The sequence below is a fragment of the Rhipicephalus sanguineus genome, chromosome 5 (assembly GCF_013339695.2).
Source record: "Rhipicephalus sanguineus isolate Rsan-2018 chromosome 5, BIME_Rsan_1.4, whole genome shotgun sequence".
NCBI classification, from domain to species: Eukaryota; Metazoa; Arthropoda; class Arachnida; order Ixodida; family Ixodidae; genus Rhipicephalus; species Rhipicephalus sanguineus.
In genome coordinates this window covers 77946226-77966391 of record NC_051180.1, presented here as the reverse complement: position 1 = coordinate 77966391, position 20166 = coordinate 77946226, and the positions used below count along the sequence as shown (strand labels likewise).

General features: G+C 46.0%; 1 protein-coding gene across 1 annotated transcript; it reads left to right on the top strand.

Annotated features, from left to right (window-relative positions):
• Positions 1–1613: 1613 nt before the first annotated feature.
• LOC119393814 (alpha-tocopherol transfer protein-like) lies at positions 1614–16288 on the top strand. The gene is made up of 5 exons (XM_037660993.2): positions 1614–1881; positions 4445–4687; positions 7164–7357; positions 8322–8432; positions 15560–16288. Exons 1-5 carry the CDS (start codon positions 1779–1781, stop codon positions 15707–15709), a joined length of 801 nt encoding a protein of 266 aa, XP_037516921.1. The 5' UTR covers positions 1614–1778; the 3' UTR covers positions 15710–16288.
• The last annotated feature ends 3878 nt before the right edge of the window (positions 16289–20166 follow it).

Sequence of the window (20166 nt, the reverse complement as noted above, 5' to 3'; positions counted from 1 at the left end):
TCCACATCACACACACAGTGCCGAGTTTCACAGGCGGTCGCTCAATGATGTTGCTTTCAAGTACTGCAGGAGGGCTCGTGTGGCTTCCTGAGGTGATTTGCTGTGAGACCAGGCTCCCAAGGTATTTCCTTCAATAAAGGGCCGATAATCGAGTCTACTCAAGGCACACTGGAGAGTCCGGCGATCTTCATCAAATTGGGGACAGTGGCACAAGAGATGTTCAATAGTCTCTACACAGTTGCAGCTTTCGCGCATGGATGAATTCGCCATGTCAATGCGATGGCTGGAAAATTAGCAAGGTGCTAGCATCCCGTTCCATGGTACATAAAATTAAGGTCTCGTTACAGACTTCAAGAAGTGGACAAACGCGAGAAAGCAGACAGCTGGTAAGATGCAGTCGTTTGAGACAAGTCTTTGACATAGCGCAAGGTAAATTATACAATTTTTTTTTGTAAATCAACTGCGCTGTTTATTCGTGTCCTGCATTTTTGGACCATTTATATATATTTAAAGGAGACTGCACAGTCCTCCCCATTCAGCCATTCGCGCAGTATTCATTAATTTTTTTTTTTTCAGCGAATCTGTATAAGGCTGTGCGAAACCAAAATTCACCCTAGCGCGTGTGTGCCACAGAAATTGGGCACGTGCCACACTACTCACCACTGGTCCGCTAAAAGATGGAGAAGGGAACACACCGGCGGCAAGCACCGATTAAAGATGTCTGGACGGGCGTAAACAATAATTGAAAAAGAAAAAACACTTTAATGAATTGTCGGCACTAACCCAGTGATAAACACCGGGCCGCACATTTCAGATTCGCTGGTTAACGGCCAAAGTGTTTGGACGGTGTTGTGTACAATCTGCTATGCTCGTCTGTGTGTATGTGTAGTGTCAAGCATCTGCTTTTGAAGCCAACAAAACAATCAAGTATATGTACAGTCGAGGGGTGTATCGGAAGGTATAAGGTTGAAACAGGCGCATCTTTAAAGGCCTGAGATATATAGGTGCAACGCCGCTGTGTGCATGAACAAAATGATGACTCGTAGCCGAATTGAAGTGCAATCGCTCAGAAGGACATAATTAATAAGCAAGATATACGAGGCTACTCGCTCGTTCATAATACACCATAACATCCCTTAATAAGCGAGGTTATCCGAACATCTTTTCAAACTACAAAAAAGAAAAAAAAAGCGCGAATCTTTAGCTGATGAACATCCTTTCTACGCTCACCCAACAACGCTGCTCAAATGAGCACAGCTACATATTTGTGGTAACCTATACGCACGCAATAAAACGCGCGCACAATAATAACGACAGCGTGATCGTCCATTGTGAGCGTACTCAACATGTGCATGGTTGCTGGCGGAATACCTCAATGCGTAACTCTCCTAACGACCTTCAGTTTTACGCGTACATACGCACTTCCGTTGGTGCAACATCTCCGCTTGTACTGCGGCGTTCGTTGACCGCAGCTGTCTAGCTCACACGTGATAACTCGCAGCGACCTTGAACGCGGAATCGTTTGCAGCGGTGCCGGCGGTGCTGCGTCGGCTCCGACTCAGTCCTACTTTGAAAAACACCTTGTGTAGTCAGCCGCACGCTCCGCGCCTCCGCCCTCTCCGCTCGTTGTCGACAACCTTGTGCCATTAAATCTCGGTATAGCCAGTATAGCCGCGACACAACGTCTACAGTCCTTGTCGCGCATCGCTAGCCTGTGTCGGTGGTTGTGTATGGCTTAGCGACTTACGGAATTGCCCATTCTTCGAAGCAAGGTTGTGATGGAGTCCGGTTTCCAAAAGTGTCTGCCGTGGAAAGCAGGAAATGTTGCCTTGGACAGCGTGGCCGAGCAGTCCCTGGCCGAACTAAGAAGACTATTGGAAGGTAAACCATAGCCGTGGATGTGTATTTTCTCGTTAGGAGTCGTGAGTGACTGCTTCCATAATACTAGCGAACATACACAAAGAGTACACAGAACGACATAGGGCGACCGCTAGACCTCAAGTGGTATCCAACTGATTTTCAACTGCGTGTGCGGAGTGAAATGTATATATCTGTCTTTTATGTCGATTAAAAATCAGTTGGAGTACAGCGGTTACCTCTGTGTCGTTCTGCGTATTCTTTGTGCGTGTTCGTTAGTATTGTGGAAGCATTTAATCAGTGCCAACTAATCCAGCTAAATGCATTAACCGTGAGTGATGTTCGTTGACTTAGATAAATTGTCGTCGACACAGGGTTGTCGATACAGCATTTCTACAAGGAGACCAATTTTGTGTTCGTCAATGCAAACGGACGAAGGATACGTTTCATTGTGGAAGCGTTGGCTCTTGGGATATATCCCCTGCTCGACAAAGCTGTTGGTCATTTCAAGCTCTACATCTTGATCTGATCTGCGGATTCCTACTCATTCATTTGATTATAACAGTTAAGAGCTTGGTGCTAATTGATCCTCACGCTGTCAGGATTCGAACCCTGTGTTCTCTTTTGCACGTCCGTGTTCGACACTTGTCCTCGTAATCTATACTCTACCTCATATCTTATGGGTCATCGCGCTGCCGAGAGCGTCGGCTGCGTTATCTGCCCACACAACTCCTCCCTGGACACTGGCGTTTCCACGGCTGTGGCCGTTGTGGCAGGAAAAGGATACAAAACGTAAATACAGCACGACACGCACGTGAAACCACAGTGTTCGCGTTGATAAAAATGTGGCCGTTTCGCCGACAGAACCTTGTGGGACTTACTTTTAAAGAAATATGATATCCTTATGCTATAACTGCGAGCAAGTAGACTTAAAAAGTTACAAATTTGCATTGTTTTCTTAATACGGTTCTTACATTTCGCACTTTATGAACATGCTAGTGAATGTGAATGGAAATATTATTGACCACAGCGCTTTCTAGTTCAACACTCGCCCACAAACATCACTGGCAAAAAAAAAGAAAGAGAATAAGAAAACCACGAACAACACAGACAACATGGGGCACAAGCAAAGCATGAGCCACAATGTTCTTCAACGTCGACAGTAAGGTTTCTTAAATAAGTACAAGTACAAGTTAAAGTGCAACGTGCGCGTGGTACTGAAACAACAAAGACCATCAATACACAGCAAGTTTTATCGCTTTTATTGTATTTTCTAAAGTAATAATAATAATACCTGGGGTTTAACGTCCCAAAACCACGATATGATGAGAGACGCCGTGGTGGAGGGCTCCGGAAATTTCGACCACCTAGGGTTCTTTAACGTGCGCCTAAATCTAAGTACACGGGCCTCAAACATTTTCTCCTCCATCGAAAATGCAGCCGCTGCGGCCGGAATTCGATCCCGCGATGTATTTTCTAAACTACACCTAGTTTTATTTAACCGGAATAAATATCTCAGTTCTGATCGCGGATCATTCCATTCAACTCCAGGAAACACCAAATAAACTCACTGCCCGTCTGTTTTCGCATCCACATTATTCGAAGCTGTAGCCCTGTAATTGCCCTTAGTCGAACCATTCTATTGCTTTTCTTAGAGGGGGTGCAATTTAACAGCTTTTCTCTTGCAAGTTTAGTGCCGTTAGATTTGTAAGGAAAGGTCAGTAGTTGCTAATTTCTTAACAGGTTGCAGACGCAATTCCTTCAGCGTTTTGCAAAAACCTCAACGTCTACCCATTGCTTCGAGAATGTAGCTTGTCAGAGATTTCTTCGAACTTCATCCTGCATTCTCATACTTGCGAATTTCGTTCATTTACCTCGACGGGAGGTAAGTCGTTAGTCGTATATGACTTGTAGCTACGGCTTTCCGGAATGGTCAGGAATTCAGTGTGCGAAACTTATGCTTTAAAAGTGATTATGCACTTTCTGTGTGGATGTCCTCGGGCTAATAAACGAAGAAAATTGCTCTGCATAGCCTCCGGAACGCTTTACAACCACGATAAAAAAAGTACTTGGACCCTGGTTACAAGAGACTTCAGCCCGAACTGCTCGAAGAGAGTTGATGTTTTCTCGGGCGTCGAAGCGAATTAATAATCTGCAGTCGTTGTCAGGTGCCTTCATTTTGTCAATGCGGACAGACACCACTTCACATAGTCTGCCCTCCTGATTTTTTTTGTGCCCTTTTTCCATCTTTACTTCACTAGGCAGTTTGGGTCTTCATTGCTGCGTTTCGATGAACCCAGACGTTTCTTTGATAATCAATAATAATTAAATTAGTCGATTAAATAAACCAAAAGAGAACACGAAAAACATTTTTTCGGGGGTCCTACCGCCCTTATGTATGTTCATGCATGTGTTTGTATGTGTTCGCGTATGCATATGCCTAAAAATAATGAAATATCGACATTTCCTGGGGGGGGGGGGGGAGGCTCCTCACCCCCCGCATCAATGCTGGTCGATTAATCACGTAACCAGGCACCCGGAGCGAGCCAAGTAACGCTGAATATACGTGGTTTTCAATGTGACGCAGGTGAAAAGCTGGTCAACGCTCCGACTGACGCTGCCGACTTGCTGCGCTTCCTGCGGTATCGTAAATACGATGCGCATGCGGCGCTGGACGTTCTCAAGAAATACTGCGCAATCAGAGCCTCCGCTCCGAAGCTCTTCGAAGGACTCAATGAGCCTGAAAAGATGCGAGAAGTAGCCCAAGACATCTTCACGATACTGCCTCAAAGGAACGTGCATGGCAAGCCAATTATGTTCTGCAAATTTGGTAAGACTGCATTATTACGATCACTGTACGTCTATTCTAATATAGCTTGAACAAGTTCTGCCCTTTTTATGTCGCGGACATGGCACCCGCGTGCTGCTGTCGCTGCTTGCCAGGCTAACGCACTTAGGCACGTGTGCCTTACCATGAGCACCTGTGTGATTGCATTTTTCATTCCGTTGGGGTACATAATACTATATTTATTGTCAAAGATGGGCGCGGTGTGGAATACGTCACCAGAGAGGCTCCAGATGCACTCAGCCTAGCGCGGATAACTGAGCAAGCGCAATATCAGATTTTCATTTGCAGGCAGCGTTGTACGAGAAATAGATTTTATTTTCAGGCCAAAATACCACTCGGTGTTACAATAGCTTTGGCGCATTTGCGTCTTCTGTGATTCCCGTGCTCGAACCATGACCTGCGGTAGCGCTCATCTTTTAAAGTTGATTTGACATAGATCCTATTTAATGGGCGAGAAAATACCTTTTTCATTACTTGTGCTTTGTTTTATCATTTTGTTGCGCAGTGTTTGATGCGAAGCGCTTGCTTTTTAGGCTGAGACAAAGACAAATTGGAGTGGGTCCTCACCTAGTCTGTTTCCGCCATCACTCACAGAATATAGTACGCGCCTGACTGTAAGACTCGGACAAGGACGCCTATCACAATTGCAGGTGCTTTTGAAGTAATGTTCGTTTCAAATGGAAATCCGGAAAAGCGAGGTGTCACGAAGGACACATCAAACGATGCAAAATATAAAATGAGTTTTTAAATCTTATTCAAACTATAAATAATATCAGGCGTTTAACGTCCCAAAACCACGATATGATTATGAGAGACGCCGTAGTGGAGGGCTCCGAAAATTTCAACCACCTGAGGTTCTTTAACGTGCACCTAAATCTAAGTACACGGGCCTCAAAGATTTTCGCCTCCATCGAAAATGCAACCGCCACGGCCGGGATTCGATCCCGCCTTATTCGCATTGTTGAATGTATACTCTTTTATCGAGCCAGTCGACCTGTTTCTATGCTATTAGGTGCTCGTTGACAACATTAAAGTCTCATTTATTCGCACACACATGTAGGATCGACCATTCATTAGGTAAGCGGGCTTAGTCAAAATGTGCGCCACGTCGAATGCATAGAAGTTCATTGGAGGCTTGACACAGACACTGAGGCATCGTTCAGGAACCACAGAGTCGTGCCCATAGCTTCGCGCATCAATCTTTTCCAGACAGTTCTTCCCTCTTTGTCCACAACCCTGGAATGCCCAAACATAGTTCCACAATGGCAGCTTTCAAGACGTTTTAAAATTTCAAGAGCTTCAAAAGTTTTCAGTTTCCTTACTGGTGGCGGAGAGCATATTCATACCAGAAAAAATAACATGTCACTGTAGTAGTAACTTCTACATTACAATAGTTAACTAGTTTTCCGAACTAGCTACAAACAAGAACCCTGTCCAGCTTATCAAAGTTGCTCATTTACAGGCTGTAATTACGTTTACAATGTATAGCTCAGAATGTAGCATTATAAAAGAAGCGTAATACATGTTACACTGGGCATTCACCCGCCTCGGTGGTATAGTGGTTATGGCTGTTATAGTGCGTGACTGCTGCACCGAAGGTCGCGGGATCGAATCCCGTCCGCGGCGACAGCATTTCGATGTAGGCAAAGTGCTAGAGGCCCGTTTGCTTAGATTTAGGTGCACGTTAAAGAACCGCAGGTGGTAGAAATTCCCGGAGGCCTCCACTAAGGCGTCTCTCATAATCATATCGTGGGTTTGGGACCTATAAAACGGCAATAATTATTACATCGGGCATTAGAGGGTTAACTTAAAGGGGTATTGACACCTTTTTTCGAAGGCGAGCTTACTCTGCCATACAAATCTCCTGTATGCAGAGACCGCTCTGAGCAAGTGTGAAGCTCAGCAAATGCTGATATTTTCTTTTGATATCAAAGTCAAATTTTCCGTGGCGCACCTATTGACATCGACACTAACTTGACGTCAGGCTACAGTACTATTTCTGCTGACTTCACTCAGCAGTCTGGCTAGTTGTGATGACTTCAGGTACCAAAACTTCCAAAATGGCCGCTTGTGCGTCACCAAAGCATACAAAGTGGCAGCTTGTGCGTCACCAACGGAGCCATGGTGCAGAGCGGCCGTGGAAACGTGACTATATATTGTGCCAGCACGTGACGAGAAACTCATACCGTGTTGTGACGTCAGGGCACAGTAGGAATCGAAACTAGCTTTTAAAAACATACTGTAATTACTTTTTCAGGGTGCACTCGCGCTTAGCACTACCTTTTCTAGGCTCTTGTGGGCTGGGCCGTTCATTTGACGCAAAATAGCGACAACTGAAAATTTTCATGTCAGTACCCCTTTAAGCGAAATGCATTGTGGTCCAGGTTTATCACTCTCTTGTCTTCGAATAAGTTTGCTTTCGGTCTTGACTAACCACACTCATTTTGAAACCATACAGGCAAATGGAAGCCACCCAAGCAGAGCAACCTGCAGCTCGTGCAAGCGATGGTGTTTTGTCTCGAGCACGTGTCCATGTGCCCCGAAGCCCAGACGCTGGGCTTTTCGATGGTGAACGACTTCGAAGACTTCACCTTGCTGTGTGTGAAGCACGTCGAACTCCGCCGCACCAAAGATTTACTCCACTACATGCAGGTACGACCCGATGCGCCGCTGCTTAGCGGCTGAGGCGTTTCGTTGAAAAGCTAAAGGACGCGGGTTCGTTTCCCGGCCATGGCGGACGCATTACGACGCAAATGAAAAACCGTGCGTGCGCTAAGATTTGGGTAAAAGTTTATAGAACTCCAGGTGGAGAAAAAATTAGCCTGATATTTCACTTTATGGCGTACCTCGTAATCGTATCGTGGTTTCGGCACGTAGAAAAACACAACTCATTCAGGTAGGATCTATGGGGGATGCAATGGCATAGCCTGGTGGTAGGGGAGGTGCTGGTGGATGCAACTCCCTCTCCCGGAACTTCTTTAATTTTACCTGTGCATGTGTACACGCATGAACATACATGAAGGGTGGTTGAACCTAGCTATAATGTGTTTAATAATGAAACGCAACAAGGCAATTTCGAATGTCCTCATCGGTAAAATATGAAATGTGGCGGGCGTATACATGACTTTCACGGAAAAAAGTGTCATTTCTCTGAGTCGCCCGTCCAGTACAAATGACCTCAGATAAAAGGCCTCAGCAACGGACATTGTTTAATTTTGGTTGGGAGTATAGATAATGTACGTTCGACGGAGTGCCTGCATGCTGCTTTATTGGACAATAGACTACACAACAAGGCATGCGGATAGATAGGTGTAGAACCGAAGCGACGAGTGTTTTGTCTGGACGTGCCGATAAGAGTCTTGTAGAGTGCATATGCTCTGCGTCACTCGGGGCGGCGTTCGGTTATATAGCACAAGGACCTAGCACGCTGGTATGACTATTTTTGGTGTCATTACGGCGCCGGTCTCTGCATATTTTTATAAAAAGCCGACTGGCCGCTCTAGACAAGCGTGATTGAGAGTATACAATCGCGAGTTATCGGTCCAAACATAGTTATCCTTCGTCGGTTGGTCGATTCAATCTCATTAACGCCGCTTGTGTTTTATTTGTTTTACAGAACTGCCTGCCCGTTGTAACAAACGAAGGTCACATAATGAGACAGCCTGCGGCTTTTGATGCAGCCTTCAAGATAGCGAGACCGTTCCTGAAGGAAGAGTCTGTCAAAGCGGTAAGCTTCGTTGTTAAGACGAATTAGCAGTCATATATGGAAATAACATCATGCTTAAAGGTCCAACCACATGCACGCGATTTTCTAGCGACGGCGACGAGCGACGGGATTTGCTGTCGCGGAGGGCCATACATCGCCGTCGCTTGCCGCGTCGCGGGTTTCTGGGAAGCCAGAAAAAAACATGGCTGATCCCTCCGTCATAGGAATCGGTATAACACGAAAGTAAAACGTGTCTTCACAGACGTAGTTGAGCGTTTGTTCTGCATTGTTTTGCCCCGAAGACGAAGGAATGAATGCTATAGCAACAAATTGTAATCTCACGCGAAGAACGGCAATAGAACGCGTTGCTGGGCGAGTTGGTGCATTGTCTACAAATAAAAGCGCCCGTCCCGTCTTCTTGTCTCTTGTGTCCCGTCTTTTTCGCGCTCTGCTTTTATTTGAAGAACGGCAAGCAGCTCGAAACTTGCAACCCGCTGCTCAAGCAGAAAGGACGCACGGAACGAACATACACAGGATGAGAGCGAACTAACAACTGTCACAACTCGACAGTTAAAGCGCGCTGGTCAAATACAAAGGAGAACGCCCGAAACGAACGCACAAGCGTACACAGGATGAGCGCGAACAGTCACAGTTGTACCTTATTTGTTTGTGAGCAGCGCGCTCATTTCGCAAAAGCGGCCGCTGCAGTGAGCGAAGTGACCTTCGTGCTCTCTGTAGCTTCAACGCAAACTTGTAGCTTCAACGCAAACCACCGCCATCACAGATAAGCGCGCGCGCACGATCGGCCACGCCCTGTGCGCGCTCATCGCGACGCGTGGGGCGGCGACTTTTAAAGCGCGCTCTGCGAGCCCTTCGCGCCATCTCGCTAGTGATAACGAAGACAAGCTGATGTACTACCGATCTTTGAGTACTGCCACCGGCAAATGGTGTATATAAATAGAACGCCGTTAGTATAACGGAGAACGTGACGTCTGTGGCGGAATCGTTTTGCGCTGCGCGCTGCATGGGGATCGAGGGGTCGTAAGTTCGACTCCGGGTGACGGAACTTTTTCTTCTAAGTTTTTGCTTTGTCATATGTTAGTCTTCATACTTTACAACGTCATATCCGTGACGGAAATGCGTCAGTGGTGCCGTTGTGAACCCCGGCATAAAACACTTTCGTATTAAAAATCGCTTGTCGCGCGGAAGTGAGCATGACGATTTCCGGCAACATCGCATCATCCCTGATCCTCGCTTCGGTTGCAATTTGCTCTTGATGCTTCTTATCGGCGCGTACTTCAACGAATGCAAGATATAGACTACTTTCTTTACAGCCATATCTCACGCGCGGAGAGTGTGGCAGCCGCTGTATTTTGTCGTTAATCTTGTTATCGACGGTTTATTTTGATGTTTCGGTGGTAGCTTGCTGCAATGTCAACATCGTCATCGTGTGAGGTAGCCCTTCTCCTTGCGAGGCAGCGATGTGAGGCGCTGGGCTTTTCTTTAACGTTCCATGACCGCAAGAGGAAACGTTGTCGAGATACGCCTCGTGAACTAACCCTATAATAACGCAGTATGCAAAGTGCGACGTAGTATCGTACGCTTCCGGGCGCCCCGTCGAGGCCACACCAGATACTACTGTCGCGGTTAAACAAAACATTGCAAAAAAAAAAAAAAGGTCACGAAACGCTTTTATGGCTTCCTTATCTCCTACAAGACGATAATAAATTTAGCGTGTTGTCAATCATCTACTTTTTATTTCTTTTTCGCAATTTACCTGCGTACACGCGATAGTTTTCAGTCGAGCAACCAAGATACTTGAAGCCCGTTTGTCGCTGTCGCTCGAAAGTCACGTGCATGCGGTTGGGCCTTAAATGATCGAGATGATATCATGTTCATATGATCGCTCGACGCCTGTATATACTCTGGATGAGAATGCGTTGTGTGTCTTTTTATCGGCAACTCACTTACGTGATTGTCCGTACCTATGCTGCACTGTAAATGTGTATTGTGAATCGTCTGCACTAATGCATCCCTTTCTCTCTCTCTCTCTCTTTTACGACCTAATTCTCCTTCCTACGTGTCGTGTGGCAAGCGGGACAAGGTCTTTTTAAGCTCTCTGCACTGCTGCATTCTCCCTCTCTCGCTTGGTGGCAATTATGTCTCAAGACAATCACTTTGCGCCGAAAGACGGCGCCGCGGTCATACGTGGGTTTTACGCAGGGTCATGAAATCGGGAACAAATTATCAGTACGGAGTAGAGCATTGCACGGGCTCGGGCCTACCCGAAAACCCGAGCCCGGCCCGGCTCGTGGGCCGGGCCGGGCCGGGTAAAGTAGTTTTCATGGCGGGCCTGGGCCAGGCTCGGGCCTGGAGCTCCGGGCTTAGGGCCGGGCCCGGGTTTGAGGTGGCGGGCTCGGGTCGGGCCGGGCTTAACCTTGCTCAGTTCTTAAAGGGACACTAAAGTGAAACACTGAATCGGTTTAGGCTGATAAAGTGTACTCTGAGAACTCGAATGTCATTAATTTCATCATTATAAGTTTATTTATAGCGAAAAAAAAATCTATTTCAAAGTTCCATTTTTAAATTTCGCTCCGAAATCTCTGCGTGGCCCGTCATGGATTTCAAAGTGTATTAGTCTATTTTGGCGACATTCGCTCAACAAAATTTTCTGAAATTTTGTCTGTTGATGTATGTATGACTCCCCCTGAGGTCAATGTACTTCATTTTTGCCGATTAGGAACTACGTAGGCCCCGTAGACGCCGTCGGAATCTATGACGTCACGGCGCTTGCTGCGCGAATTTCAAGGTGGCGTCACTACGCGCATTTTATATTTGCTCGTATTCTCGCTTACCAAGAGTCTTGTCGCGGCGAGCGTGATATTGGAATTTTAAAAGGGTAATTGGTAATACACAAATCGTTTTTCTCTTTAGTTTCCCTTTAAGGTTATTACACATACGCTGTGCATGTACGTATGTTCCACATTTTATCTCGAAAAACAAAAAAAAACGTTTTTTTTTTATCTGGGGCAGGCTATTTGAAGAAGTTTTCTGAGGGTCAAGTAATGAACTACTCTTGCTTCTTGCATATGGGGCTACCTGATTTATCTGAAATGGGCGAGCTAAAAGTAAACAGACGAGACGCCCCAGCCCTTAACTAAAACGCAAGGACTGCGCGGGGTATTGTTACACAGAATCCCTATAAAGACCCATTCTTTTAAATGCGAAGCATTTCTTAGCGAACTTCTGCGACTTTGAGCGTATCTATCTATCTATCTAACTATCTAGCCGCCTACGACTTTGTGCTCTCCTACTCGCTTGGTTCATCCAATGTGCACCAAAATTGGTATGGCGTAACATGACTGTATGACGAACATAAATGACAAGTCATAACATGAAAATCATGACACGCATGTCATGTACAGCATGATTTACATGCTACGCTCATGGTGCGCTGGCGGCCGTTTCGCTAGTTTGATATACACCAAAATTGGTACCTTGCGACGTCACTGTGTGACGAACTTAAATAACACGAGTTAACATGAAAATCATGACACGCATGTCATGTACAGCATGACTTACGTGGCACACTCATGGGGCGCTGACGGCAGTCTCGCTAACTTGATCTACCACGAAATTGGTATTGCGCGACGTGATTGTGTGACGAACATAAAAACACGAGTTAACATGAAAATCATGACACGCATGTCATGTACAGCATGACTTACGTGCCACGCTCATGGGGCGCTGGCGGAGGTTTCGCTAGCTTGACCTACCCCGAAATTGGTATTGCGTGACGTGACTGTGTAACGAACACAAATAACACGAGTTAACATGAAAATCATGACACGCATGTCATGTACAGCATGACTTACGTGCCACGCTCATGGGGCGCTGGCGGCGGTTTCGCTAGATTTATATACACCAAAATTGGTATCTTGTGACGTGACTGTGTGACGAACATAAAAACACGACTTAACACGACAATCATGACTCGCATGTCATGCACAGCATGACTTACGTGCCACGCTCATGGGGCGCTGGCGGCGGCTTCGCTAGCTTGATCTACCCGGGAATTGGTTTTGCGCGACGTGACTGTGTAACGAACATAAATAACACGAGTTAACATGAAAATCATGACACGCATGTCATGTACAACATGACTTACGTGCCACGCTCATGGGGCGCTGGCGGCGGTTTCGCTAGATTTATATACACCAAAATTGGTATCTTGTGACGTGACTGTGTAACGAACATAAATAACGCGAGTTAACATGAAAGTCATGACACGCATGTCATGTACAGCATGACTTACGTGCCACGCTCATGGAGCGCTGGCGGCCATTTCGCTAGCTTGCTCTACCCCGAAATTGGTATTGCGCGACGTGACTGTGTGGCGAACATAAAAAACATGAGTTAACATGAAAATCATGACACGCATGTCACGTACAGCATGACTTACGTGCCACGCTCATGGGGCGCTGGCGGCCGTTTCGCTAGCTTGATCTACCCCGAAATTGGTATTGCGCGACGTGACTATGTGACGAACATAATAACACGAGTTAACATGACAATCATGACTCGCATGTCATATACAGCATGACTTACGTGCCATGCTCATGGGGCGCTGGCGGCGGTTTCGCTAGATTTATAACACCAAAATTGGTATCTTGTGACGTGACTGTATAACGAACATAAATAACACGAGTTAACATGAAAATCATGACACGCATGTCATGTACAGCATGACTTGCGTGCCACGATCATGGCGCGCTGGCGGCCGTTTCGCTAGCTTGATCTACCCGGGAATTGGTTTTGCGCGACGTGACTGTGTGACGAACATAAAAACACGAGTTAACATGAAAATCATGACGCGCATGTCATGTACAGCATGACTTACGTGCCACGCTCATGGGGCGCTGGCGGCCGTTTCTCTAGCTGGATCGGCCCCGAAGTTGGTATTGCGCGACGTTACTGTGTGACGAACATAAATAATAGGAGTTAACATGAAAACCATGACACGCATTTTCCTCAATGACATACAAGACGATGTATGCAGCTCTTTGCTGGCTGCTTCGCATTACATCGATTCCCACAATGCGTGGGATCTGCCGGCTTTTTTTTTTTTCCTTCACGGCTCCCAGTGGTCATGTGACGCGAGATAGATATGCACAGCCTGCTTTGTGTTCCCACATTGTTAACCTCTGAGCTTTCGTCTTGTTTCGCTATATCAGGGTTGTCGAACTCACTTCAGCTAACGGGCCGCACGAAAATTTACTCCCGCCAGGGCCAAGACAGTGACGAAGGTAGGAGCGGGGATCGGGGGGGACAAAATGTATGTTCACGTTGCCATTTGAAAGTAGACCTTTCCCGTATCTCATATATGGGTCGTTACTGAACGGGATTTGGCGGCTGGATTCCAACAACATATAGATACCTATTTCCAAATGGACTAAAATCTGGCCGCCGATTCTGAAATATCGTTTTGTTTCACGGTTATGTATCAACACATGGTGACCGCAGGGGGTGCCTCACGAAAAAGAAAAGTCTTTGGACCTGTCACGCCTCTGTAGCCCCGGAACGATAAAGAAAATAAAAAAAGAATTGGACGAAAACAGTAGCGAGAGATCGGCGGGCCGCATGCAGCCCGAGAGAGCTACATGATACTGCCGCAACTGAGTTGAAATGTGCAGGATTAGCATAGGTCCACCGTACCGGGTGATGTCCCCCTTACGTCGAACCACATTCACCCAATGAGTAAGCGTCGAGAAGTCGCGCATTTATTACCAAACTGGAACGAACCCCGAAAATAGACCGAAATCGCTTCGTCCATCTCCAGCCAGTCTTACCCGCGTAGCCCAATGGCCACCTTCTGCCGGTACAACATCGTTAGGAAGGCATACACCCATTAGAACATGAAAAAAGAAAAAAAACAGCATAGTGCAAACCGTGCATAACATACACTGCTGAGAACTGGAAGAAGCCCTCAAGGAGGAGTTTTAAACATAATATTGAAGAGTGGCACGTTGTTCGGAAACGAGAGAAATGAAGGGATGAGGTGGACAGCTACTATATTCATTCTGCAGAGGTCCACAAATATATCCTAAATTTGTCCAGTGGTGGAAGGTAAGAACGGCTGCTGACGCCTTCACAATCCGCAAGACAGATGTGCGCCCCTGCGGCGCAAGCGGCGCAAGAAACTTTAGCGCGGCTGGATATGTGATGCAACAGCGCATTGCGTGCTTAAAGCAGGAATCTCTTCATAATTTAATTTTTGGGAGAATAACATGTGAAAAAATAAACTATAAACTATGCCACACACAAAAAAATAACTGTACCAGCAGTGGTGTGATATATGAAAAGTATGCTTTGACAAATAGCTTTTTTTCTCCCTTTGGGTATCACTAAAAGTACGCGTGGTACACGCGGTTCGTTATAATTTTTATCTAGGATAGTGTACTTACAACGAAAGTAATAAATATGGCTTTTTTCGTCTATTTCTCTTGCTGTGGCAAGGCGCTACTACGATGAAGACAGGCGCTACTTCTCCAGAAGAGTGCGCGATTCATTTTTTCGTTAGAGCATGCTTTAAATTTCAATAGAGCGTGCAATAAAAACAAATATTGCGCTCCCTATTGAAACTGAGCTCATTCTGTCCATCACTTTCTGTCAATATCTGCTACAAAACGCTCTTGATGATCCTAACTCTATTTGCAGAAAAAATAGGCGCCCGAACAAACGTTCATCATACCCCCGCTCAGCTACATATTTTGACCGTGAGCCGCTTTTTACAAGAAATTACCGTAGGTTAAAGTATAATTGTTAGCGAAACATGCACGAACAAAGAGTAGAAATTTGTCACTTGAAACGTCTTGCTGTCGATTCCATGTACGGGCAACACCACCTAGATTATTCGCTCGGGCCTATGTCGGGCCCGATGTGCGGTCGGGTCGGGCCGGCCCGGGTAAGCGAAAGATTTTCTCGGGTTCGGGCCGGGCCCGGGCCTCGCTTTGAGTCACCGGGCCGGGTACGGGCGGGTAAACTTGAACGAGTGGGCCCGGGCCTAGAATCACGGCCCGTGCAGTGCTTTAGTACGGAGTCCCACGCGTGGACTCTTCGAAGCTGATTTCCCTCGTGTATCACCGCAGGTCCGCCTTCACGGAAAACACGTGAGCGGGATCCAGAGCGACATTCCTGTGAGCATACTTCCCAAGGAGTACGGCGGCACGGCGCCCGACACAAACTGGAACGTCTTCTGGAAGGACGTTTGCCTCGGTAGTAAGCTGGACAGCGCTTAGCTACTACATAAAGGACTCGGTGTTTCGTGAATCGTAATGTTGGCCCCTGGGTTCGTTCTCGGGCGCCCCGGAGAGCACTTAGTTGCCCGTGGTGCACGAATGTACGTGGACTTCGACCTTCGTGTTCATCTCAGTCGCAAGTTAGATTATATACAGATACTCTGGTACAAATGTGTGTGTCTATGGAATATTGCGGGGGGTGGGGGGAAGGTTGATTTTTCTATTTCAGCGCAGCGTGGCCCCCAACGCACAAACCGAGTTTCGTGCATGTTCGCGTCTTCAGCATTATGCATGGAGGGATACGATCGAAGTTGCTTGGATGATTGGATGATTTAAGATGTGTAACACCGGGCTAGAACGCATCGTTATCACCGCGCCGCCTTGTTGAAAAGCTGTGCCTCTGGTTACATGAAGCTAAGCGCACACAGTCAAAATTATAGCAGACGAACAAACGCGACAGGTTCCCCAACATTCATGTGATATATAATCTTTTCTAGGCACAGTTTGGCTGCGTGGTCGTTTTGAAATGATGATGTGTTTGTGATGATTTCCTGAAATAAAATTTCATTTTCACACGTTTTCGGCCAAACAAAGGCTCTCGCATATCTGTGTTAGAAGATAACACCACATTACGTTGCACGAGCTGGGATCTTGATGCCATTCCTGGGTACGTAAGCGCCTTCGGCTGACTGTACTAGACAGCAATAATAAATAATATATGGAGTTTCACGAGCCGAAACTACGACATGATTATGAGGCAAGCTGCAGTGCAGAGCTACAGAAATTTTGAGCATATGATGCTCTTTAACGTGCGCTGACATCACACAGTACACGGACTTCGAGCATGTCTCCTCCATCGAAATGCGACCGCTGCAGCGTGTGTCGAACCCGCGACCTTCGCGTCAGCAGTCGAGCAACGTAACCACTATACCACCGCGGCGGACTGTACTGAATAACAGACTTCTGAAAAAGAGAAATGATGCTACCCACGAACGTAGAGGCGCATAGCATTGGTGCACTTGTGGTGTTGTACACACCTTTTCCTTTTCTCTTTCGCCCTCAGAAAGTTTGTGCATCTTCTCCAAGAAGAGTGTCTGATGCTATAGAGTATAGACAATGCTGACTGCAGGTGAAACGATGAAACCTACAGTGTAGATCCCGTTCATGGCCTAGTGTGTTATGCATCTTTGGAAGTAAAAGGATGCGCGAATAAAAAGACATGTTAACAAGACCCTTTTGTGAACAAGACCCGTTCCCTCTCTTGTAAACGTGTCCTTATGTTCGAGCATCTTTTTACTTGAATGATGAAACCTTTGTTGTCATTTTGAAAAATATTGGTCTAAGCAGCAGTCAAGGAGTCAAGGACAAGACCAGGTGGGGGAGAAACCAGCAGATATGGCACATTGTATTACTTATTATTAGAGGCTGGGTTATTAGGCACTAAAAAAGCGCGTTTTAGGCGCCAAAAATGGGCAGGCTAAACAACGTTCTAGGCCCCCAACTTCGTAAATATAGGCACAATAAGTTTTTACATAAATGCAAATGATTTCAAGCGAAGACGTGCGTGACCTGTATCTACGACAAAAACAAAATGTTATTGTTTGTGATGGCGCAAAGGCGCCAACAGTTGAACATGACCGTGCAATAGTCCTATAAGACTGTTCTGTTCTGTTCTAACTGTTTTGCTGTGGAGAGGTTGAGGTCCATATTGCCTCGGCTACTCCATATCACGAAGTTATGCAGCGAAAAAAAATAATACTGAACGGTACCTAAACATGAACAATCCGCACACTGAAACCACTTCAAATATCATACCAATACACAGTTTGCTTGCAGCAGTTCACACTGTCATAAACTGTTCACCCGCACACCTTCCTTTTCTACTATCAGTATATGCACTAACACCTTTCATATAAATCAATCCCTGGCTGTCTATCACAGGCGCTTCTCCAGTCTGGTCTCCACTAAAAAATCTGTCAGGAAGATGTTCGCCTTTTTCTGAAGATGCATCTCAGGCCATGGTCCAAGTAATTTCTTTAATGTGAGGGGCCGTCTGTCCAAACTTGCTAATTTTTTCTTTAATTTTTCTCTTTCATTCGCGTATTTAACGCACTCCAAAAGAATATGGCGAACATTTTCTTCTGCTTGGCCACAATGGCATTCCGGGGCACAAGATACATCGATCCTATAAGACTGCTGGACTAATGATGACCAATTGACTTTCAACAAACACACTGCTCAGATTCATGTTTAACGGCCACTGTCGCTTACACGAGCGTCACACATAGCGAAACATACATGACAATAAACAATACTTGAGAGCTAGAAATACTGATTTAAAATACGCTACTTTATGTCTGACGGAGCAATTAAATTAAGACACAACAAAAACAGATGTATAATACATGCGATACAGACGATGATTTATTAAGAAATTAACGTGTTCTTACATGAGGATAACATTATCCGAATTGTATACAGGCAAGGCGTCCCAACACTTCCAAATACACTTCCGCCCATTTGAAGTGCGCATATTTGAAGGAATCTCTTTGGAGGGCACGCTGAAAGTAGTCTATCAATCACTGTGAAAATTGTGGGAAAAATAGCAAACTACACCCTACTCTACCGATATTTGGATTTGAAATTGTGCCTCTTGTCACTGAAAATAAGCTAGCACGCTGAGAAGGAACGCTCGACGTGGACAGGTGTTATGGAAGCGTATAGTTGAACTTGGGAATATTCGATGGCTTAACCGACACTGGGATCCTAGAGTGCTCCTGAAACATCTCTAAGCACAAAAAATCCCTCGTTCTTGTCCAAGATCAATTGCAACTTGGTACGTGCCTTTTCGGCCACTGGTCCTTCAGAAACGGTGGCGATTCTTTGCTGTGCATCAAGAATTACCGCAATGTTCGCAATTAGAATTTCTGCCAAACGTTAAAGTTTCTTGATAGTGATTGCGAGATACGTGAGATTAGCGCACGAATATGTCAGGTCTCCCTGGAGGCTATCTACAGCGAGGACAGCTTCAGCCTTCCTGACTGTAGCACTTTCGTCACCTGAGAAGCCGTTAACGCCGAACTTGATGTCCGAAAAGTAGCAGTTGTAATACCCAACAGCATTTAGTCATGTTCGCCAACGTGTGACCACGTTGGCGGAATTCTCTGGCGGAATGGGTACGTACGGCCACTTCTTGAACGAGCGCACTTGAGAAGGTGCCTTCAGCAACACGGTCTTGGCTTTTGTTTTCCGGGGGTTGGTTGCATAGGCGTGCGCATTGGGGGGGGGGGGCGCAGGGGGGGCGGCTGTCCCCCTAATCACCTAAGAGGGGGGCCGCAAAATCTGCCTCGTACATTGACCCTTCTAGTCGTCTAAGAGGTGGGGGGGGGCGCAAAATATGCCCCATACATTGACTTAGTAGGGTGGGGAGGCGCTGTGATGAACCTTTGCCCCCCCCCCCCCTGATGGTGAACCCTGCGCACGCCTATGGTTGGTTGAACAAGAGGAGTAGGTTGAACTCCATACAGTTCCGACCAGTCAGTATTGTCCGGTAACATGAATAACGACTTCAAACTGCACCCGAAAGCGAAATTTCAGTATAAATAGTGTTTATATAGGCGCCAATTTTGATATAGGTATTTACAGGTATTTACGTGCATTTAGGCACGAACGCCCAAAATAGGCCTTTATAGGCACTATAGAAACACTATAAAAGCCTTCTTTAGCCTCTAATTCACGCTCATATATCAAAGTGGCGCAATAGGAGCGCAAGGTACAAAATGAGCATTTTGCCTAAAATCCGGTCTCTATTTATTACTGTAATCAGACATTTTTTAACTTGTGCTTCGTACCTGACGTGATTAGCGGTTTTTTTTCACGTTGAAAAGAAGCATGCTACCATAAACGTGAACGTTCCGAAGGCTATGGAGTAACGTTCTTATCATATTGAACATACACATACGTGTGCATGTCCGTGAACTATGCAGGGCGTTTCACGTATCTAGAACCGAATATTAAAAAAGAGAATGGTTAACCGCAAATGTACGAAACCAACAACACATTCTTTGTCGTTCTGTGGCGCTCGTTAGGGTATTTTGGTATCGCGATTAATTATTGAATTAACTCAGATCAATTACGTAAAATTTTAAATATTCTCTTTAGGGCCAAGTGCGTTTCGTTACGTTGTAGAGAACATTCTAAAACAACAGATCCTATTTTTTGTGACAACGTACGTGTTGAGCGGTGATTTTTCCCGACGTTCAAATAAACCCGCGTAAGATGAAATACAACCACATGACTGCGCCCATCCGCTACTAGAGTTACTGTAAATGCTAACTTTAGCGGGAGCCTCTATGGCGCTACCGCACAGCAGCGCTCTCAAGCTCTCGTGATGACGTACATTTTTTCACTCGGGTTATTCAGGTACCACTAACTGTTTCATTGCCTTGTTGCGCAGA